This window comes from Notamacropus eugenii, chromosome 2, assembly GCF_028372415.1.
Source record: "Notamacropus eugenii isolate mMacEug1 chromosome 2, mMacEug1.pri_v2, whole genome shotgun sequence".
In the NCBI taxonomy this organism is placed as follows: domain Eukaryota; kingdom Metazoa; phylum Chordata; class Mammalia; order Diprotodontia; family Macropodidae; genus Notamacropus; species Notamacropus eugenii.
The window spans coordinates 319,101,996-319,126,744 of record NC_092873.1 but is presented as its reverse complement, the minus strand read 5'-3'; the positions used below and the strand labels follow the sequence as shown (position 1 = coordinate 319,126,744).

Here is a 24,749-nt window from a genome sequence, read left to right as displayed (position 1 = left end):
CTGACAGGCTCCTTCTCCTCAGCTTAGAAACAAGCCCAGGTCTCTCCCCACCCCCAACCATCATTGATCATTAAAACAAACAAACAAACAAACAAACAAAAACTCCTCGGTTAATACAAACATTCCTGCTAACTGCTGTCCTACAGCTCCCCTACTTTTCTCAAAAAACTCCTTAAACCTGCCTAAACATGAGGTGCCTCCAATTCCTCTTCTCTCAATTCTAAATCCTCTGCAATATCTTATGACCTCATTATTCAACCAAATCAGCTCTCTCCAAAGTTACCAAAGATCCTAGCTGCCCTCCATAGAGCCTTTGACTCTGTCAATCACACTCTTTTCCTAGATACTTTCTCTTCTCTAGGTCTTTGTGACATTTGTTTACTCCTGTTTTTCCTCCTACTTGTCTGACCACTATCTGGAACTGGTCTTGGTACTGTTCCTCTCAAATATTTATGATGATAAAGACCAGAAATAAACATAAATTCTGAAATGGAAACCCAAGTACCAAGAGAAACCTAGAAAGGTAAATTGATCTGAATAATTGTAAGTTAAATTACCAATATTAAAAAATAAAATAAGAATTCACATCAAATAAGGAAATAAAGAAAATCATTAGAAAATACTTTGCCTAAATTATAGGCTAACAAAATCAATAACTTAAATGGAATGGATGGCTATTTGCAAACATGTAAAAGACGTAGATTAAAAGAATAGAGAATTTTAAATAATCCAGTCTCAGAAAAAGGAAATGAAGAAGCACAAAGGAATTTCCAAAGGGAAACAAAGAAAGCCAGACTGATTAATGAGTGAATTTTACCAAATACTCAAACAACAATTAATTCTAATATATAAATTATAAGGAAATGATAATATCCTATCAAATTCCTTCTCCAAAAAAAAAAAAAGATCTTGATACTTGTTAAAGGCAGTGTAATATAGTGGAAAGAGATTCTGACTAGGAGTTGAAAATCTGGGTACAAATCCTGCCTTTGAAGTCACATTAACCTCTGTGACCTTAGACAAGTCACTTAACATCTCCAGGCCTCAGTTTCCTGATCTGTAAAATAAGATCCCTGATCTTGTTGGCCTACAAAGTCCTTTTCAGCTCTAGATCTTTGATCCTGTGAAGGCATCTAGCTGAATTCAATCACATGTAACCTAAGTCAAAGGAAGACAAATCAGAGAAAGAAAACTACAGACCCCAAATCCCTAAGAATAGTAACACAAAAATAACGGATAAAACATTAATACATTTCTAATGGATAGGCCAGACAAATTAATATATCCCCAATTAATAGTAACACAAAAATGAATAACATATTAACAAAAAGGCTATAGCAACATATTAAATAGATTATGACCAGGTTGGTTTGATATTGTGGCTGGATCAATATTAGGAAAATTCTACATATAAAAGACTATACACAGTAGATAACAAAAACAAAAATCATTATTCTATTAACAGATACACAAAAGCTTTTGACAAAATACAACATAACCTAATAGAAGAGAGAAAAATTTCATTTGAAATAACTATGAAAAGCAAAAAATATATGGAGTCTATCAAGAAACACACAGGAATTATATGACCGAAATCTTCAATGACAGAAACACAGTCTTCAGCAACAGAAGAAATTGTTCATAGTGGGGCCTTTCCAATATAACAAGGAAGCAGCATCTCTAGTCTCTGATGAAGCAGCTGACAGGCCGCATTTCCAACGGGATGATTCCCTGGATGAAATGACAGCTATGGGGACTTGGCTGGAAGGACTGGCAGTCTGGGGATCGGGGTAGTCTGCTCCTCCTTGGGTTTTTTAAAATGACAGTACTAGGCTGTCTCCCTCAGTCTCAAGGAAGGAGGTGATACTGTTATCCACAATTATACTTGAAAAATTAACGCCCTTTTTAGGTCTTTATCACCACACTGTCCAGGACCTGGGAAAAGGGAATCATTACTGCACAGTACCCATCATTTTGTGGAGTAAAAAAGGAGGTAACTCCACTTCTGCCCTAGGCCTGTCCTCAGATCCTCAGGGGACACAGAAGCTTCCTCAGCATATGCCCCGCTCATACCAGAAAACAGTTAGGCCCTCTTTTATAGTCAGCTTTTTAGCCCCACCCCCAGCCACTTGGCTCTTCAAGCTAACACTAATTCATGACTAGCAAATTTCTACCTCCTGTTCCTCTAATCCCTGTGATTCAAAATTAAAATTCCTTTTCTGAGCTCTCACAGTCCTAATCTGTTCAGTTTTATCCCTCCTAATCTCTATTCTCTCCTGTCTTCTTCTAACTGTGCCTTCTGGCACTCTCATTTTAGAAAAAACTTTCCTTTAATCTGCACTTTACTTCCATTTTCTAGTGCTCAAAGTAGAAACCTGGTTTTCTCTGTAAGACATAACATCACTTGCTAAACTTTATACAGTGCTGGTTGTTCCTTCTCTTATGGATTCAATACACTAAGCCAGTGAGCCAGCAGAAAAAGAGCAGCATATTCTTTGCACACCCCTCCCCAATGTCGCTTTCATATCCTCACTCCAGTGCCAGAAGTCAACAACTTATACTCTGAGATTCGCTTTGTCTATGTTGACCTGTCCTTACATGTCCCCTAAGGAAGTCTGCTTAAGACCAGGAGAGGTGTCTTCCATCTGTGTGAGGAATCTACCACTGCTGCCTCATGGCTGGCATCCTCAGGTGAGAAGTTCTCAGACTGGAGCAATACTTCCTTGTGCCTTCTATCTTGGGGCCAGGCTGGGGAGTCTTCCACCTGCCCTGAAAGACCTCTTGTGCACAAGAAGTCTTCCACTTTCTACTGCCACCTCACAGTTAGCCACCTCATGTGAAATTGCCACAAGTTAGCGCCTTGTGCCTTCCATTTCTTCCTGGGCACCACATGTCCTCTGAGCAAAAGTGATAGGGGCCAGGGTCAGGCTTCTTCCATCTGCCCTAAAGCAACCACTTCCATTTGTGATGAAACTTCCACCCCCTGCCAACCAGCCTTCTGAGGTCATTACAAACTCAGGGTGTCAAATCTTCCCTGGGCCATCCAGACTGTAGGGAACTCTTCCCTGATTAACTCTCAAACCCTCCAAACTCCTTCACTCTGCTCTCTGCACAGACAAAGTCTACTTTGCCTCTGATTTTACTGGGGGAAATTAAGGCCTCTCTGAGCCCTACTGAAATTCATCCTTCCTCTCCTCCTTGGCTTCAGTCTTCCTGCTCCCATTCAAATTTGTCCCCCAGGGTGACTCTAGTCTGAGATCAACTTAGTGAGCAGGGAGTTCTTACCTGTAACTTCTATACCATGAGAAGTTCCAGCTTCACTGCTCTCACTTTCCACTCTCTACTTTGTTACACTGCCACACAGACTACATAGGGCACCTTCCTTCTCTTTAGTCTCCTTTCCAGTTCTTCTTTAGGGACTTTCTTGCTTTTTATTTTTTTTAAATTTTTGTATCTTCAGCGTCCAGCACAGTGCCTGGCACATAATAGCTTAACAAATGATCCATTGATCTATCTTTTCTCAGTTGAGGGAATTGTGGGAATTGAATGAGTCACATGGACTCCATCTTGTGACTCAATTCTGGATCGAGCTCAGTTCCCCTTCAATTCAATTATGGGTCTAGTTCAATTTCTGTCTTGTGAAAAAACTTTACTGCATTTGTCCAGAAATCTAAACCACCTCTATCTATTGTTTAGACACCCTTAACTAAGGACCTAGGGTATGCTGACCAGAAACTCAGTCAGATTTGAAGACTGATATAGGAGTTTTCTCACAATTATAAATCTCAAGCAACACATATGTCTTATTTGAAAACTAGTCCTATACTGGACAATCAGTTATTGTTCCTTGTTCTGAAAATAGACACTTGGATGAGAGTAGGACACTTCTTTTTCTTTTTTTTTTTTTTGACACTTCTTTTTCTGATTCCAGGGAATTGCATCTGTTCATTTTCCTCCTCCCAACTTGGAAAATCCCTAATCTTTCCTCCAGTCAGAAATCAGATCACCTAATCTTGTATTCTGGTTCATATATATCCTATTAGTTGTTTTCTCTTAATGTATAAAAATCTGTCTCCCCCTGTATTCAGGTTCCAGTACTAAGCTGAGGAGGCTTGGTCTCAATCTGTTATTGCAATTGCCATGACTGCTTAATAAACTGATGTGCTTAAAAGCTCAAATCTTTGTTTCCTCAGTCATTTCAATCAATCCACCAGCCACAGAGTCTCAGAAGAGCTACTGGATCTCATGGCGCAGGAGAATATCTCTACATACTGCTCTTGGTTCCCTCTTCCCTATCTTTCCCAATTGCTTACAAATGCACTCAAGTCTTCCTCCCATCCTATTCCATTCCATTCCATTCCTTTAAGCTATCATCCTAGATCTTTAATTTCATTTCCAAATCCCTATAGTTCATCTTCCACTTCTTCACCAATCAATCATTTCTCAACCACTAGTAATCTAATCTCACTTTTTATCCCACTAGTCTAAGGAAATAATCACCCTACAAAAAATGACTGATGACATCTTACTAGGTACATACCAATGCCTTTTCTCCTGGACCCTTCTATAGCTTTCAATTCAAAATTTCAATTTCTATTGATCATGTCCTATACTTGGATATTCTGTTCTCCTTTGTTTTATGACACTGCTTCTCCTGGTTCTCCTACTACCTGTCTATCTACTTCATCTCAAACTCTTTTGGTGCCACCTCCAAGGCTCTGACCTAAGCCCTCCGTTCTATTCTACTCCTACGGCTCACTTATTGATCTACACAGATGATTCCCAAATGAATATATTCAATATCCAATCCTAATGTCTCTCCTGTACCCCAATACTTTCAACTGCTTAATGGACATCTCTAGCTGGATATGCCATCAACACATGTCCAAAATAGAAACTCAATTCCTCACTAAACCTATCCCATGAAACTTGCCTATTTCTGTTTAAGGTACCCTAATACACTCAGTCATTGAAGTTTGTAGCCTCAGAAAAGTACTTAACTCCTCATCCTCTCTATCCCCTATACTGAATTGATAGTTGCCAAAGTTTTTTTGTGACTTTCAAATTCATTCCACCTCTCCATTTCTAGTTCAGAATTCTAAGTTCAGTCCTTTAATCACCACTTCCCTGTAATACTATCAAAGCCTCATAACTGGTCTTCTTGTTTGCAGTATTTTTGTTTTCCAATCCTTGTCTTCACACAGTTGCTAAGTTTCGTAAGACACAGAGATTTGACCTTGTTAAAAAAAACTTTTAAGGGCTCCCTACTGCCTCTAGGACAACATATAAAATACCTGAGGCTTCACAATCAACCATTCCAGTCTGATTTCAGATTATGCCTCTTTGTACTTTCAAACAGAGCTGGCTGAGCTGTTACTTCTGTACCCAAACCTGACATATCTCTGTGCTTTGGTACAAACCATTACCTATAACAGAAGTGCCTAAAATTAAAGAACTGCTATTCCTACAGGGGATCGAGCGCTGCACCTACTTCATGTGGTCTGAAGCAGGTTCAGTTCTAGGGAGTCTGGCTTCTAATGGAAGGGAAAGAGAAAAAGGAAGAGACTCCTTACATTCTTCAGTTATCTTAAGCTATCCTTGAGAATCCCTACCTCAGTGTCCCAGGGACAAACTTACTTATAGCTTAAATTCTGGCTTCTATCTAGGATTTACCCAAGAAGGCGAAACAAAAAACTATCCAATGCACAATATGAATCAGTTATGAGGCAGATAATTCATTCCCATAAAAACTGCTAAACATAAGACTCATGGTACATACATGGTTTAAAATAGAATTCAGTAACTTAATGAGTTATAATCTACTGGGAAGTATATACTTAAAATTTATCTGAACATAAAGCAGTTGGCAGTATGGCTAGTAAGGTATTCTGTACTATCCAAATAATTCCTGGTATATATCTGCTGATTAATAGCTAGGCTTAGGTCAATTCTCTAGAGGTGGCTAGGTGGTTCAGTGGACAGAGAGCTGGACCTGGAGTCAGGAAGACCTGGGTTCAAATCTGGTCTCAGACACTTAGTAGTTGTGTGACCCTAGGCATCTCACTTAACCCTGTTTGCCTCAGTTTTCTCATCTGTAAAATGAACTGGAGAAGAAAATGGCAAACTACTCTAGTATCTTTGCCAAGAAAATCTCACAGACAGTGGCATGCTATGGTCTACAGGGTCACAAAGAGTAAGACATAACTGAATGATGGAACAACAGGCCAATTCTCTTGTCACTGGATGTCCTCCCCAGTGTAGAAGCTTCTGTGGCTAACAGCAAGCTCCAAAAAATTTGAGATCTGGGGATCTCATAAGATAGCCTCCAAGCATAGGTATACTCATAATCTCAGGAATGATGTTTGATTATCTAGTTAGTAAAGAAAATACAAAGCAGAAGAGGCGCAAGAGTCTAAATTCAATCTCACTTAGCTGAGTCCATGTTCCAGTGGGAGCTGTGGCTGGGGAGTGAGAGGGAAGAAACAGGCAAAGAAGAGATGAAACAATTCCTATTTGAGAATTCACATAGAAAATCCTAGTGTATCAACAAAGATACTTACTGGAAAAATTAATAGCTTCAGCAAAGTTGCGGGTTACAAATCCCTCAAAACTCAACAGCACTTCTATATAATGAAAACAAAATGCAAGAAACAATGCTAGGAAAGGAAATCCCTTTCAAAATAACTACAAAATGAATATTTGAGGGTCAACATAATAAAACACACAAGATACTTGCATAAATTTAATTACAAAATGTTCCTTAAAGAAACAAAGAACAATTTAAATAGCTAGAAGAATTTTCAGCATTAATGAGTCATATCAATATCATAAAAATGACATTATATCCAAAGTTATTTTGTAGTTTTAAGCCTACACTAAACTATCAAAAGAATATTTTATAGAACTCGATGAAATAATAACAAAATTCATTAAGTAGAAACAAGAGATCTAGGATATCAAGGAAAATAATGGGGAAAAAAGTCAAGGTTAAAACAAATAGCTTTCTAAAACTTAAACTCTATTAGAAGAAATAAGTTATCAGAACTATTTGATACTGGTTAAAAATAAAGTAAAATAACAATGGAATAAACTAAACAAGAGAAAATCAGTGTTGGACAAATCTGAAAATATAATTACTTAGGAAAAAAGAATACTGGGAAAACTGGTAAGCACTATGGCAGAAATTAGGCTGAGCTCAATATCTTATACCATATTTCACAATAAATTCATAATAGAAATGTGGGCTTAATACTAAGAAAAATACCATTAAAAAACTAGAAGGGTAAGGACACTGGTAAAAACTGTGGTGATAAAGACACTAAAAGATATCAATAAAACATAATTTAAAAAAAGAATAGGTCATGTTCCAAAAATATATTTATAATATCAGTTATGTGATTCAAAACACTACATTTGGAATCAAAAGACATGATTTTGAATCTAGACTCTGCTAATCACCTTCATGACCTTAAATCCCATGAAAATATTAGGCTCATAAGTCACCCACAGCAAACTCTTGCACTAAAAGTATAATTTCCCATTACATTTTCCAGGATAATACAACCCAGTTCTAAATGGGACATATCTTTCCATGTTTCCATGGAAATTTGGCCATGTGGCCACCTCACTTTTCCCCTGCTTCACTAAGTCTATTTGAATCTCCTCATTCCCAACAAAAAATTACTTTGTACTACTTCCAAGCAAAGAGAAAAGATCATTTCCCCCATCCTCACCTTTATCCCACTAAAAGTATTGTAGCTTAATAGCAACAAAGACTTTTTGTTTTGGTGGCAGTTAGGCAAAAAGAACTGGATAACTGGGAAAAGAGACATCACTACTATTACTAAAAAAAAAGGACTTTCCTATAATGCCCTCACTTTACAACAAACCCTAATCATTACAATATAGTAGAATTCCATTCCTATACTTTACTTGAATAGATTTTCTCTAAACGTTTAGAGGAATTCTTTTACAAATTATTAGTTTATAGTCATATTTATATGTCCTTCTAAAGTAAAAACTCCAACACATTCATGATTTCTCATCTTGTACTAATAGTTTACAACAATTCTCATAAAACTTGTTCATGATTTCCTCCTAATCCCTTCTATTCACCTCATCCTGAAATTCAACCCTATTCTGGCCTTATCTTTCTCTCTCCAGTTTTGATCCTATGGTCATCCATCTAAATGAAGCAAACTTCTCCACCCTTGACTCACCTGCCCCTTTGACCTTTTGTGGGTCTAGGCTTGTCAGTCCCTAATCCTGGTTAACAACCCAAACATCTGACTTTTCCATCCCTAATCCTGAGACAAGTATGTTAAGAAATACTAAGAGAGTGCTGACATAGCTCACTACAAATTTATGCTATTCAACTTCAGCTGGACCCATAAACCTATACTGCAATTCTTTTATTCATCTCCCATTTACTACCTGTGTGATTTTGGGCAAGGCGCTTAAGTAACTTCTTTGGACCTTACCTTCCTCATCTGTAAAATAACAGGACAAGGCTAGGTGACCTCTAAGGTCCCTTCCAGAACTAAACCTATGATACTCCCCTGCAGAGACTGTTCTAAAATTCCTCTATCTATTTCTCAATAACCTAATCCTTTACCAATACTGAGGTCATCCTCTATGAGTTACATTATTTCCCTCTTCTCCTCAAAATTTTTGTCTTTACCTATTTTCTTCTTTTGGATCTCAGAGGATAGCGATGCCTTTCTCCTTGCCAGGGATAATCCTTGAGGTCCTCTGCTCCATTATTCATCTATCATTCAATGAAGCAGATAGAATAGAGCTCTGGTCCTGGAATCAGAAAAACTTGAGTTCAAACCTAATCTCAGACACTAGTTATGTGACCTTGGACTAGTAATTTAACTTGTCTGCTTCAGGTTCCTCAACTGTAAAATGTGTATAATAATAATAATAATAATAATACCTACCTCCCAACATTGTTTTGAGGATAATATCTGTAAAACACTTAGCAGAGTACCTAACACATTAATGTGCCTGGTACCTTAATGTTTGTTCCCTCTCCCCTCCCCCAACCTCTGTTTCATCTTAAAATTTCCCTTTATGCTGGCTCTTCAGTTCTGTCTCCTAGACTTTTAAAGAAGTTTTACTTTGGCCCTGTAAACCTCCCTTCTGCCATTTCCTTTTATGGTCAAAGATCGACTATACTGCAAGTGGACTTGAGAAAAACCTGGAAAGACTTATAACTGATGCTGAGTTTAATGAGAACCAGGGGAACACTGTACATAGAACAACCACACTGTGTGATGACTGACTTTGATAGACTTAGCTCTTCTCAGTAATGCAAGGATCTAAGACAACTCCAAAAGATTCATGATGGAAAATGCTATCCATATCCAGAGAAAGAACTTTGGAGCCTGAAGGCTGATGGAAGCATACTATTTGCTCTCCTTTTGCTTCTTTTTTCTCATGGTTCCTCTCACTATAATTCTTCTTTATATCATGACTAATGTGAAAATATGTTTAATATGAATGCATAAGTAGAGCCTCTATCAGAATGCATGGTGTTTTGAGGAGTAGAGAGGGGAAGGAGGGGGAGAAAATTGAAACTTAAAATCTTATGAAAGTGAATGTTGAAAACTAAAAATAAATAATTTTTTTTTTTTTAAAAGAAAGACTACACTGACTATGTCCACTTTCTCCCCATCGACTTACTCAATATCTTCAACCTGGCTTACATTGCCACCAGTGCTAAGTTCCATGACAACTTCTGTTTCCTTTTTTAGTTGGTCCTTACTCGTTCCATTACCTAAGAATGTTCCCCACCCAAAGCTCTATCCTGGGTCCTCTTCTCTCTTGTCTCATCATTTCATAAGACAAAACTGACAAGATAAAAAGGCTCTACAAGGTCATCAGACCCTATTAAACTGAAGCCTAGAGAGGTTATTAGATGTAGCCAAAGGTCGTCACAGTCTGTATTTGAATCCAGATCCTTTGCCTCCATATCCAGCAATCTTTTCATTAAGGTAGCTGATGGCACATTGAATAGAGTGCCAGGATCTCTAGTCAGAAACACCTGAATTCAAATCCAATCTCAGACACTTACTAGCTATGTGACCCTGAGTACGCCCCTTAACTTCTATTTGCCTCAGTTTCCTTAACTGGAAAATGGAGAAAATAAAATGGCACCTACTTTGCAGGGCTGTTGAGTAGACTAAAGATATTTATAAAAAGTGCTTAACACAGTACCTGGAACAAAGAAAGTACTTTTGTTTAGTTATTTTTCAGTTGTGTCTTCATGACCTCATTTGGGGTTCTCTTCGCAAAGATACTGGAGTGGTTTGCCATTTCCTTTTCCAGCTCATTTTACAGAAGAGGAAACCGAGTCAAATAGCAGTAAGTGACTTGCCCAGCATCACATGGCTAGTAAGTGTCCGAGGCCAGATTTTAACTCAGGAACACAAGTGTTTCTGACTCCAGATCCAGCACTCTATCCACAGTGCCACCTAGCTGTTATATTGTGCTTATTCTCCTTCCCTTCCCTGCACCACCATTTTGCCTCTAATTCCAAATCCAGAATTCTCTCCATTAATGATACCTTCACCCAAGGAGATCTCACCCAATACTATGGCTTCAGTTATTGTTTCTATGTAGATGACTCAGTGTCACCAGTCCAAGCTCTCTCTGTCAAGTCAAATGTCTGATTACCTAGACCAGGCCTGTACGTTCAGCCAGCACTTTAAAATCACTATGGCCAGAACTAAATTCATCATCTATTTTCTCCACTCAAAAAAACACCACCATCATAAACTAACAAAAAGTCCTACGTAGCTTGTTAACTTTTCTATTTATGAGAGAATAATATTTATGGGTAGTTTCAATCAGTCTTAAGCTGTAATCCCAAAGACATCTTTGACTCCTTTCATTTTCAGTGAATTGCCAAATGCTATTGAGCATAAACTGCAATTTTTCTTTCCTTACTCCAATTCTTTTCACTCCCGGCTCAGTAGTTTGAACTCTTGTTGCTTTTCTTGATTTTACTATTTTAACAGTTAGCATAGTTTCTCTGCCTCCAAATCTTTCACCTCTCTAAGTCATCCTTCACATTGCTGCCAAAAGCCATCTTCCTAAAGTGTAGGTCTTATTAATTACCATGTCATTCTCCTGCTTGAAAGCCTTCAATGGTTCCCTACAAGATAAAGATACAAACTCCTTAAGCTGTTGTTGGAGACTCTCAACAATCTGGCCCCAAATCTTTCAAGTCTTATTTCTACTAATTACTGCCTATTCTTATCTTGCCTTTTTTTTTTTAAGCTCTATTTCTTTAATTGTAACTTACGAACAAACATTCCAAAATACAAAGAACAAGAAAGAGGGCTCTATAAGAAAGTAAACCTTTTATGTTATTTCTGTTTAAAATATATTAGTATACATGTATAATTTAATAAGACTAACAAAATTGCTGTCTTTTTCTGAACTTCCTATTGATTTCTTTTCTGGGTGTTATATTGGGTTATATTGATGTTCTTTATTTACATAACTATCACTACCTATTAACCCAAATAGAAACCCTTCTTTTCAACATATATTCAACATATACTTGTTTGTCCATTAAGACAAATCAACATACTGGATAAATCTAAATGTCTTCGCAACAGACTGAATATGGGGGAGGGTGGTGTGACACAGTGAGGCACTGATACCTAGGTTTTGATCCTGGGTGCCTGGGAGAATCCTGGATTCTAGTGAGAAAAGGATTTGGAAGATGAGGAGGATGGCTTAAGTATAGGTCATGCATGATACAGAAATGACTAGGAAGTTTAAGTATGCAATCTCACAGAGATTTCATTTACAATCAGGGTGGAAACAGATTATTTCATGACATCCACAGTCACTTATTTCCAATATATAAATGAAAGTATATAATAAAGAGTCTGTGAAAATATAGATACTTCAATTTGGTTCAACAAACATTTATTTATTAAGCACCTAACTACATCATGATCAGGCACTGGAAATACAAAAACAAAAGCATAATAGTTCCTATTCTGAAGAAGCTTACATTCTACTAGAGGAAAAGAAGTATACATTTAAATAAATTAAAAACATATACAAAGGAGGAAAGGTGCTGTGATAGCTGGTTGGAGGCAGATTATTAACAACCAGGGGAACTAAGGACATTTTTTTTTGAGATGTAAATTTTTTATTTTTGTTTTGTTGTTGGGTTTTTTTGCGATTAGGGAGGAAAACTGAATATGAATGAGATGGAAACTAAAATGGTGCCTTTTTACTACAATCACCTTTAAGATCTTTAAGAACTTTTTCATGGGTTTTAGTGATTATAGTCTGTAAATCCTTACCATTTCAGGGACAGCATCAAAACCCAAATATCAAAATAAGATGAACTAAAATCAGATCTTTGAGATATTAAAATGTAAAACCAAGATTTTCCAAAAATAATTATACTCAAACACAGTGCTCTCAAAAAATAATGAAGCCATTCATATTCACTTTGCTTTTTAAGGCATTCTTCTCTTCATTAGCTTTTTGGACCTCTTTTGCCCTTTGGGTTAATCTATTTTTTAAGGGGCTATTTTCTTCAGTATTTTGGGGGTCTCCAGCAAGCTGTTGACTCATTTTTCAAGATTTTATTGCATTATTCTCATTTTTCTTCCCAATTTTTCCTCTACTTCTCTTACTTGATTTTCAAAATCCTTTTTGAGTCCTTCCATGGACTGTGACCAATTCATGTTTTTCTTTGAGGTTTTTGATGTAGGTGCTTTGACTTTGTTATCTTCTTCTGGTTGTACGTTGTGATCCTCTTTGTCACCAAAGTAAGATTCTATAGTCTGTTTCATTCTTTTCTGTTTTTTTACACTGCTTGCTCATGTTCCCAGCTAGATATAGATGTCTCTGTCAAGGTAGGACTCTGCTTTTAATGAGGGAGTTGTACTGGTCCCAGGCTTCGGAGGTTTTGAATCAGCTGCTCAATTTCGCACCAGAGCTCTGGAAGCAGTCCCCACTGCTACCCCCACTGCCCTAGGGCTGGGACCAGATCAGCCAGATCTTGCACTCCTCTTTCACCCAGGTCCCACAGAGTTTTCCCTCTGATCTTTTTGGTGTTTTTGAGTTGAGAAGTATGGAAACTGCCACAGCTGCCAATGATTCAGTCCCCTGAGGCTTACTCCAACCTTATCTGTGCTGGAGCTGGATTGTGCTCTGCTCTGCTCTCAGGCCAGTGCAATAGATGCTTCCTGTCCATATGCCAGGCTATCTTAGGCTGGAGATTTGTTTTACTCTATCATTTTGAGGATTCTGCAGTTCCAGAATTTATTTAGAATCATTTTTTACAGATATTTGGAGGGGTTTCGGGGAGAGAGTTCAAGAAAGTCCCTGCTTTTATTCCGCCACATTGGCTCCTGACTTCTCACTTTGCTTAGCGAGAGCAAAAAAGTTTTTTGTGCCCATTAATTTTTTTTTAGGTTATCTTTATTCCATCCTTTAATTTTACTCCATTTTGTATATGTATATAATATAGTAGTAAATGTGTATAATTTGTTATATTAGGGAGTACTCAAAATTTTTCTTTTAAAATTAAATAAGCCTAGCATAAAGGAATTTTCCTGCTTATTGATTGCTTTCAGCTTCTGGTATTAAGAGTCAAGGAGCAGTAAGGCATGTATGACTAGGCTGGTATAAATGGTGCAGCAGCTCTGGGGTCAGTTGATTTGGCAAATCAGTTCATTTCTAACTCCCTGAATTCTCAAATCAAATAGCAATTTTTAAGTCTTCATCCTTCTATATACTTGGTCATTTTCTAACTTGTATCACAGCTATTTTGTAAAGATCTTGGCCCCTATAATTAAATTACATAATCCAATAAACATTTACTAAGCAACTGTAAACTTCTTGGAGAAAGAGACAACACTGCTTCTGACAGCATCTCCAGCTGGAAGGGACTTGAAAGACCATGTATTCCAAAACCCAAATTTTAAAGATGAGGAGATTGGGTTTCAGAAAGGTTAAGTGATTTGCTCAAGGTCATACAGGTAAATAAGCAGCAGAGCTAGGATTTAAACTCAGTTCCTGCGCCTCCAAGTCCAGTGTTCTGCCATTATTGCACCTTTGCTCAGTGCTCCTGCCATTGTCATTTTCCTTGATGACTAACATCATCACTCAAAAATATGTATTTGTTGAACTGTACTAAACAGTTCAGATTCCTCATAGTAAGCACAAGTTGGAACTAAGGAGATTGATGCTGTTCATATGAGAGAAGTATTCACGATCCACCCCTAGAAAGAATAAGGTCTGAGATTACAGCCTCAATACCAAGACTAAGCAACAGAATCAATTTTCCTAAAGTGATTTCCTAATGAATCAAAGGGAATAAAAATAAACTCCACAACCTCCTCTTCAAGATCCAACATCAATTGTTTTCCCATACAGCTCTAATCTTGCCATTTATTACTCTTCAACATCAATCCAGCATTTCTGACTAACATCTTGATGATGTTAGTCATCAAGGAAAATGACAATGGCAGGAGCACTGAACAAAGGTGCAATGGCAAAACACTGGACTTGGAGGCGCAGGAATTGAGTTTAAATCCTAGCTCTGCTCCTTATTTACCTGTGTGACCTTGAGCAAATCACTTAACCTTTCTGAAACCCAATCTCCTCATCTATAAAGCTTCGTTCATTCTGGTTGGCATGCTTTTCCAAATCCCTTCCATCAACCTATATCCATTACTTTCTTCAAGAAATCTTCCTTGGCAACACATAATTACTTCCTCTTAATTTACATATATTCTTTTCTATCTGTAGCTATGCCTGCTTATATGTTACACATTGTAACTACTGTGTTTTCACAAAATCATTTTCCCCTCTCTAAACCATGCCAAATCTTCAATTTCTTTCATATTTCACTCTTTATATAGAAGGTAGTTAATAATGTTGCTGAATAACAAAAAGTAGCCTATTAGCTAAGTATAAAATGTGTGGACATGAAAAATAGTTTTAAGATATGTGTGAGGCACTGGGTATACAAAACCAAAAATGACAGTTTCTGCCTTCAAGGAGCTTAAATTCTACTAAGGAATGGAGATATAACTCATTTTGATAGTTCTGTCTTTACATCAGGGTTCTTCTGTTCTTGATCTGAGGTTCTTAAGCATTTTTGTGGCAATTTGTAGCCATCTGATGAAACCTGTGGACTCCTCAAAATAATGCTTTTAAATAACTTAAGAAAACAATGAATTTCAGTTAGAGGTTGGTGAAATTTAAAATGTAATTTCCCCCCATCCAATACAAACTAGAAAGGAATGAAGACAAAAGGTGAAATAAACGCAAATGGATCTAGGAAAATCCAAAAAGTCTCAGGTAAAGCTTCAAAGGAGAGCTACACTTAAGCTGAATCTTTAAAATACAGATTCTAAAAGGTAGGCATGAGGAATGAGTGCATTCCAGGTATGCAAGTAACTTGAAAATCATCTTAGAATTAGATATAGAGCAAATTTGCATTATGAGAGTACTATAATTTGAAAGAAGTTGACATTGTCTACAATTATCATTCATGGAACTTTGTTGTTGTGTTTGTCCTTCATTGCCAAAGAAGACCATGTCATCAGAGAAATGATGACATGACTTTCACTTGACTTTGTTTTGAGTGAGGGAAGGCTGTGCAAGGTCACCAGCCTCATTTCTGCTCCAGAGTCCTCTGAATCCAGCAACTAGATATTCATCAGGATGGCTGGAGATGGCCCAGGATGCAATGGGAGACCTTGGCTTAAAAAGAGGTCAAGGTCTATTCAGATACTCACTTAGGGTGAGGTTACGCCCATTCAGTGAATAAGCTTGTTTGAGAAATAATCAGGGGATGGCCCCTTTAATGAGGCAAAGAAAAATTACTATATCAGGCTGGGAGGGAAACAGCAACAGTTACTATTGATAATCACTCTTAAGCCAAGAGGGTCCAAAAGAGATCCCTTAAGTGGAGCTTGGGCAGGGGCTTAGTGTTGTTCAATCTATGGGCTTCACAGTGCAGTGGGTTTAAGGTTTTGGGAAAGGGAAGGGAGGAAAGGGAAGGATCTAGCCAGTAAACTCCAAGTTTCTTTAGAGAAATGCCCATTCATGTACTTTGATTTATTTATCCATTGGAAAGTGGCTCTTATAGGGAGAGAAAAGGAAGAGGCCAAGGATAGAGCTGTAGAATATACCCACACACAAAGGAAAGAAAAAGAATGATGACCCTACAGAGGAGACTAAGAAGCCAACCCAGAAGACAGTCAAGAGAAAGTAGAACAAGGAACTTCATAGAGGACAGAATATCGAAAAGGAGAAGACAGTGTCATCAGATGCAGAGATAACAAATGAGAAAAAGCTATTGAATTTATTGATGGTGATCAATGTCGACCTTAGGAGGGGCATGGTGACAGATTCTGGATTACCAGAGGTTGAGAAATGAGTGAGAGTACAGAAAAAAGGGTACAATATGTGAAAGCTTTCCCCTCCCTCTTTTTTAGGAGTTTGACTATGAAAGGGAATCAAGATGAGAAGATAGCTAAGTGGGTATTAGGGTCAAATGAAGGTTTTTGTGAGGGAGATCTAGGCAAGTTTGTAGTCAACACAGAAAAAGAAGCAACGGATAAGAAAAGGTTAAAAATTAGGGAGAGGTGATAACAAATGGGCAAGTTCCTGTAAGAGACTAGAGGGGACAGGTTCAAAGACAACAAGCAAAGGGGCTGTTGTCAAGGTTTTTTATACAGAAAAAGAAACTATAAACAAAAATAAGTCAAAGAAAGCACACTGCCACTAACTTAAAAAGGAATAGAAAGTGTTTGGATAGCAATCTATCTAATTTGTCTAAATGAATGTTGAAATACTAATTTAAATTTTGTTTAAAACCACTAAAAGGTACAATTATCAACACTGAACTAAAATTATGGTTTAAGAGAGATGGCATTACAAAACTCTAATGAAGACACTAATACCTGCAAATTCTTACACTTACACAATGGACTAAATGAAAAAAGTAATCTGTTTGGTAGTTTTCATTTTAAAGGGATGTAAATCAAGAGTAGTAAAATAGTTTTATGTTCATCAGAGTGTTATAATCTGTAGCAGTACACTGTCAAGATGATGTATTCAATTCCATTTTCACATTTTTCTAAAGTACAGGGAATTTGTAATTCTACTCTTTTTGTGAGTTCTCTATTTAGAGATTGGTACCCAAATGGCAAATCATCTCCCAGGACAAATAGATAGTGAGTTAGCTACCACAAGTTTTTGCTTTAAAGAGGAGTTTCTTCAAATTGAAGAATACAACCATCACACAGAAGAGAACTATGTGACTTACAAATGGTTAATGAGGGAAACAAGGAGAAAGCAAAGGGTGAAAGGAGATTGTAAAAAAATTACTACCTTCCCATAGCTATTGTTCAAGTGAACAATTTTAAGCATAATATAAAGTACACATTTAGTAAAAATATATTTGTGTCCATCCCTAATCATAATATAGCTTTAAAAAAAGTCTCCATAATGTAGCTATCACTCAGAGAGCCCTAGAATATTGAGTTCAAAACTACAGTGAAAGCTGCTTTCTAAGCTTATTCCTTCTGTTGTGGTTTACAATCATGGAGGGCTCAGGAGAGTGTGAACAGCTATCTGTGGTACAGCAGTAATGTTTTATGGCTGGATGCCCAGATTGTCTAGCTCTGCACACTGCTCTATAGTCTTTTGAGGGCTACCGAAAAGGAATGAATTCTTAATAAACAGCTCTTCATCCTTGCAATAGATTCTTCATTTGCAACTAATAGTCATTGAGTTCAACTCGAAAAACAGCACAAATGCTCCAAAAACAAGCACTTAGTCACAATTTACAGTCTGTAAAACTGCAATTTTCATAAAAGAAAAATTTGATTAAATGTATAATTTTAAACAAAATGTAGACAATTATGTCAAATATACAAATTGTGTTCCTCATTGTTTTGATACCAAATTGACTATTCTCTATATAGTGTCACATAATTATTTCAGAGGGAATATTTCATCTTTCAAATTGCTATATAAGGATAGTTTACACAATAGACACATTCTTGAAAACATGGGAGTAACCTGAATTTTTAGAAGGTGAATTAAATCCTAAATTCACTAAGGGAGCTAGAAATTTAAATTCTATTGAGAATTCCTTTATAAGGCAATCTCCTTATCCCCTTATTTTTTGTAAAGTCCTATTCTGTAAAACCACATTTGTTTAAAAATCAAAGTCTATGCTAGGTACTCAAAAAGTATCAAGTTTCTGTTTTTATTTCTAATTATCTACTACAGAATCAAAGTACATAAAATTATATATGAAGCTTCAATAATACAACTAAAATCCTAACACCATAAATATCAGTGAACAGGATAAAAGTTAGACTAAACACTAATGACTGAAAATATTTCTTTATAGTTCCTCAAACTCAGGTACTAAGATTTCCTTTTTTGGGGGCGGGGGAGGGACTGGACCTGTGATTCTACAGGCATAAGAACTTCTGCTAAGAGGAGATTTTAACTTTTGTTGCGACATGGTTCCCCTTTGGTAGTCTGGTGAAGTCTATAGCCTCCTTCTTGGAATAATACTTTGAAAAGTATAAAATGAAATAGATAATATTATAAAAGAAACCAATTATATTAAAATATTAATCAAAATATCTGTAAAAACAAGTTCATGGAGCCCAGCTAAAAACCCCTGAAATAAGGAAATTACCATTGCTGATCTGCACTTGCTCTGAAGCTATTGTATATTAAGGAGTTGTCTGGGACACTGCAAAGTCAGTAACCTGTCCAAGATCACACAACCAGTAAGACAAGAGATGGGACCTGAGCCCAGGTCATCTAGTCTCTCCACAGTGGACTGCAACACAAGGTACAAAACTGTTGAAGTATCTCAAAATTAGGTACAAAAAACCCAAAAATAATTGCATTTACCAAATGTACACCTGTGGTATAGGTATTCAAACAGTAGGTTAGTCACAGATTACCAAGTATTTTCAAACTTAACAACCTGGCCTATTTCTGTTCTGTACTGTCCCTACTAAATTTTCCAAAAAAAAAAAAAAAAAAAGGCAAGTTTCATGTTTTTATCTCATCCCTTCACCCAGTCATCTTTCAAAATCCCTAGTTTCCTTCAAAGCGCAGTTGAAGCACTGCCTTCTAAACCAAGTCTTTTCAGATCCCTTAACTCCTAATACCTCTCCTGCAGAAATTACTTTGTACTTATTTTGCATATACTTCTATATTTCTCTATAATTTTATATTTACATATTACCTGCCTAGACAGAAAATAAACTACTTGAGGAGTTTAACTGTTTTACTTTTTTTTCTCTATCCCCAACATCTAACACAGCTCTAAATAGCAGTCCCTTCATAAACGTTTGTTGATTAAGGGAACTTGGCAAAGTTCTTTTCCATTTTGATACCTATTTAGTCTATCCTCCCATGTCTTAATCTCTTGCCTGAAAATTAACTCTGGACTTCAAGATTTTCTAGAAAGCAGAGTACTCTGCACATAGTAAGTGCTTAATAAATGCTTTTAATTCATTCAAATTAGTTTTCTATATTTTCCTAGTTCCTGCTATAGATTTTCCCTTTACTATAGTTAAGAAAACCTTCTCTTGGCCTCATATCTACTTGGTCCATACCTTAATATATGCCATCCTTTTATTTGGAATAAGCATCTCTCTACATCAAAAGAACTGTTTCTTATAGTGTAATAAAAACATAATTTAAGGCTAGAAGGGCCCTTAGAAGCCTTCCAGTCCAATCCCCTAGTTTTTACAGAAAAGAGAACTGGGGGGCCCAGAAAGGTAAGGAATTTGCCCAAAATCCCACAGAGAAGTGAGAAGTGGGATATGATTGATAGGTCCTCTGACTCCAAAATCAGTGTTTTTAAAAAATATACCCTGCTGCTTTCTTATAATATCTTTACAAAGGACATTCAAAATAAGATTATCTTCTATACACAAGCACATACTCCAATAATGGGGGGAGGGAGGAAAAAGGAGAGGGAACAAGATCCAAAAATGCCTACAAAAACTTTTTTTTTTAATCTGAGCTCCTTAAGGTATACATATAGTAAATTATGGGAATGAGTGGTCTTCTACTAAGTACTTATTTTTCATTTAATCTATTATCATTTGCAACATTTTAGATACTCCAGTAGCAATAAGCTTATATTTGAAATGTTACATTCTCTCTTTAATTTGAGGGGTAGGTGGCGGGGGAGGGGGGGGGGGTGAGAGGAGAAGGTTGAATGAAGTCCAACATGTTCTCAGCCAGTACTGTATTGCAGGGATTTTATCTTGTAATTCTTTCCAACTCAGAACCTCTCTTCACTGAAGAAAAAGGCTGCCCTGCCCCACCCCTGACCTCCTCCAGTTTGTTTTTGGAAAAGGGCCAGATGACAGCAGTTGGAAAAGCACAAATTTATCTCAGAAAGACCAGCTGTTTGGGGGAAGGGGGTTGATTTAAAGTTCCATCTATTCCTCAAACGACTCTCTTAAAAATAAGATCAATAAATTGTTAAATGCAACATTCCTTTGGCCTCTTCCCTCCAAATCAGTTGTAACGGTAAAAAGGTAAAACCTTTTCTTTCATTGTTTTAGATAATTAAAGATAAATGTAACCAGTCATACCAATCACCTCTGACGAACTATTTGCAAATACACCATTAAAAAATTTGTTTGTGCAAGCAGGAAAACTTTGAATCAACATTTCATATCATACCCTCAAGTTTCACCTTACAGAGAATAAATTTCAAAAGTTCAAATTGGAATGAAATGTCTTACATTTTCCAGGTAGAAATGACCAACAATTTTAGCCTCAAGCTTATTTAATTTCAAATACAATGACATTAAAATTATGGTATCAATCAATAACCTGTAGTTTAGACCTAAAATACAGTTTAGCTCTTAGTTATCTTTTCTGAGATGAAAAAACCTAGTGCTTTAAATATTAAAAAAAAGAATTTAACTTGAAGCATCACAAATCATTATTTTACCTAACTTTATTGGTGCTGTTTTCTGTATGACAAGTTTCAAGTTACGTTAATTATCCCCCAGAGATAAATGGATTCTAACTACTAAAATGACAATTACCTCTGATCAAAGGAAATCAAGTTCTTCAATCCTTAGATACTTTTTAAATCAGCATTTCCTAAGTAAAATGCAACCTAAACAATTCAGTGCTATTTTCTGTTGAAAATGAAAATTGAAAAAAAAATTTAAATTCTTATTTTGCAACATGTGTTTCTTTAGTTTTTCAAATGACTTTTACTCTGTAGCTGTAAATAACTTTTATATTGCCCCCTGCCAAATAGATTTATCTTGGCCTAAAGGTAAGATACTTCTTCGAAACAAAGAAAGAATGTCACTGATGCTGATGTCTGGAAAAAAGGATGCCACTGTAATACATGCAACTATCAGCAAACTAAATATCTAATATTGGTCACTAGCTACGTATAATCACTGACCAATCAACCTGAGCCAGAGGAAAACAGGAAACTTAACAAGAGTCCACATTTTTGGTGCATTCACATTGCTCTTGATGATCCAAAATTAAACATTTGAAATAACTTTAAGGAAGGTCCTACTTTTCTGAAGTTTAAAAATCATCTGCATGATAATAACCAGAAATAGCCATCTCTTCCGTTTGAAGTACACCTATACTGAAGGAAAAGCCAAACTATGGCAATACAATATATGCCACTCAGAAGCTACTAAACACCTGATGTAGCACTCCTTGAAGGCACTTCACTTACCAAGACATTTGTACACCATTTTGAGTTCCGAACTTGTAATTCACATCTGGAAATAGTAGATCATTCAAATGGAGGTTTAGTTGGGATTTTGTCAAAGATTTGAAACAATTCAACTAATTACATACAGAATCACAGTCAAAGAACAATATGATAGGTGCTACCCACCAAAAAGAAAACTCCATTTACTCCAATCGTTCACTGGATAAACAACCTTTATTTCCAAACTTCACTTTAACACACAAGTGGTATCTTAAAACAGGAAATCCTACACTTACATATGCGTGCTTAATAGCTCTGGATCAATTACTTAAAATCCTATTTACAAATCACAAGCGGAAACAAATGTTCCTTAAACAAGTGAAATTGAGGTACTCCGAGTAACGTTATCTTTTAACAGTACAGATGTTGCACGGCTCATCTTTTCTCATATACATCACTTGCTGCCCACAATGCCGTTAGGAAATTCACCTGAAGAGATGGATATGCAATAAGATCACCATCATCAGAAAATAAAATCCGAGTTTTAAATTTCTCGATGCATATGCAAACGAGATGTAAAAGCCAGTTTCCCTTAATTTTATATTCGACGCGAGTCTATAATGTGAAGGCTTCTTTTAAATGGGAACAGATTTTCCTCAAATCCATACTGCCAAACCAAAAAAGGGGGGAAAAAGGGCGTCTTTTATTTGTAAATGATAGATTCAAATCATACAACTGCCCATAAACGCAGTTCAATACATAGAAATTTAAAAACGCATTTCCAAATAACAATAATGAAAATGCCTTTTTCTATCCCCAGCACTGCTTTTTAAATAAACACGAGTGAATAATAAAAAAATCCACCCAGGGATCATTTGTTTCTGGCCAAACGGCAAAGGAAAAACCGTGATGCCAGCACAACAGACCTCAGCTTTCCCCCCCCTTTTCCCCAAGCGTCTGATGGAATTGCGGAATTACATCCTTGTGGTAAAGCAACCTTCGCGAGCAGCTTACCCAGCACCTCCCACCCAGACACCTCAACTTGGCCGAACAAAGACATTCTCGGCATCTGGGAGCAAGTTGGGGCTCCCGAGGTCGGACCTTGCGGTGCGCAGGGCTCCCAGCCTGGGGAGCATCCCCGGGTCCAGCCGCACTCACCTCGGCTCCTGGCCCAGCGGCGGCTGCAGCTCGCGGCTCCGGCAACGCAGGAGGCTTAAACCTGTCAGGAGCCGCCCGGGGGCTTCGCTGGATCTCCGGCGGCAGAAAGAACCCTTGCCCTCTCCGCTCCTCGGAGTCAAGCACCGGGGCCAGGGGCAGAGGTTCCCGCCTGCGCGGAGTCCGGCCCGGGCGGCGGGTGGGAGGTGGCGGCGGCGGCGGCAGGGAGAGCAAGGAGGCGGCAGCGGCGGGTCCGGGCAGGTCCAGGTCCTCGAGCAGCCTCGACTAGCCCTCCTCCTCAAACGGGGGAGCCCGAGCCGCAGAACGGCAGCGGCGGCGGCGGCGAAGCAGCTCCGCAGCGGACCCGGGCAAGCGCAGGGCCGACTCCGCTCCCACCCACGGCTCGGGCGGGCCTCCCAGGGGGCGTCCAGCACAGCGCTGCAGGAGAGGAGACAGCTCCGGCAGCGGACAGGAGATGGAATCAATGAGAGGTGTTCACTGCTGCTGGGCGGCGGCGGCTGCTGCTGCTGCTCCCGGGGCCCTCGCGCTGAGGTGCGGAGCTGCCACCGCGGCCATTTTGTTGCTCTAACTGACAAGAACACCACCTCCTCCTCCTCCCTCCCTCCCTCCCTTCAGACAACTGCCCCCCCCTCCTCCTTTCCCCCTCTCCCGCCAGACGGGGCGCTCGCGCCCCCTTCCCCGCCCCTCTGCGGCTTCAAACAGGAAGTAGTCCCGGTCCCTGGCACGTGACACCCACCGTATCTGCATACTAGAAGTTCTGGCCAATCCCGGGTCTCGCTCCTGCTCCGCCCACAGAGCGCGTCCCCTCCACCCTCGACCACTGGTTCCTCGGCGTTACGCCACGCCTTCTCCTGCCTTCCCCTCCCTAAACCGTAGCACCGGCCTGGTCTTGGCGAGCCCAGAGGAGTCTTATCCATCTTACTCCCCATCTCCCCTCTCCTCCCCGCCTCCGGGGTACGAGGGAGCATCCACGCAGTTTCTTCCTCTCTTTCCTCCATTACCAGCTCTCCCCCCACTCCCCCGCCCCGTCCTGGTGATGTGACTCCGTGTTATCTCATTGGACAGGAAGGGAGAGGAGGCCCTGTCTCAACATCAGCTCCATTTAAAATCGATCCGAACGGTCCCCGAAGCAAAAGCTTGGAGGAGAGAAGGGCCCTGAGGTGGAGCGCAGGATATTTATGCGACGGTACAGCAGCTCCAGTAAAGCACACATCCCCGGGGCCCCAAGCACGTTCCCTCCCCCCGCCCCAGCCGACCACACACGCGAACCCCTCCCCCATCACCCATGCACACGCATGAACACGCATGCATGCCCACAGACCCCAAAGGAAGCCTCCCCCTGCCCCCTTGGCTGAGTTACCCCACCAGGTACATTCCCCCCCATGCACTTGCCACCCAGTCCCGACTCCCTGCCCGCGGCTCAAACCAACCTCAACGCCAAGCAGCCCCCGAGCAGACATCCATGTTTTGGCCGCGACACAAGCACGCTTCCCTTCTGCCCACCCCGGGGTCTGCGTACGCGCCCGCACTCGGGCTAGGCGCGGCTGCTGCCTCCTTCGCGGAGGTGTCCTAAGCCTAAAAGCCGCCTCCTCCCCTCCCCCGCTGTTCGCAGAGGGTCGATTGAACGCAGGAGGCACTCAAATGTTTGCTGAATGGAAACACCGCATTTTTATTTTAAATTCCAGCTAGAGCACGGAAGAATTTCACGAAACCAACAATTTTCTCCATTTTTTTCGCACAGCATTTGGGGCAAACGCCTTTCCGCATCCCCGGGCTCAGAGGCACTACTTTAAAGCTTAGGTAACTCCCCAGGCTTCGGGGAGGGACT

General features: G+C 38.9%; 1 protein-coding gene across 13 annotated transcripts in view; it reads right to left on the bottom strand.

Moving 5' to 3' along the window:
* TNRC6C (trinucleotide repeat containing adaptor 6C) overlaps nucleotides 1–24,515 on the bottom strand; it is a 270,642-nt gene extending 246,127 nt beyond the window's left edge. For 8 of the 13 annotated variants that reach the window (XM_072645138.1, XM_072645145.1, XM_072645135.1 and 5 more), the window contains exon 1: nucleotides 24,352–24,515. Coding sequence is in view for 6 of the 13 variants with exons in the window: in XM_072645135.1 (XP_072501236.1) it covers nucleotides 24,352–24,381 (30 nt within the window). In the remaining 7 variants the exon portion in view is untranslated. Of the gene's footprint in view, nucleotides 1–8,680; nucleotides 22,575–22,903; nucleotides 23,030–24,351 lie in introns of those variants that run through there. The other 5 variants (XM_072645136.1, XM_072645143.1, XM_072645148.1 and 2 more) reach the window with 3 other exon arrangements.
* Nucleotides 24,516–24,749: the final 234 nt, after the last annotated feature.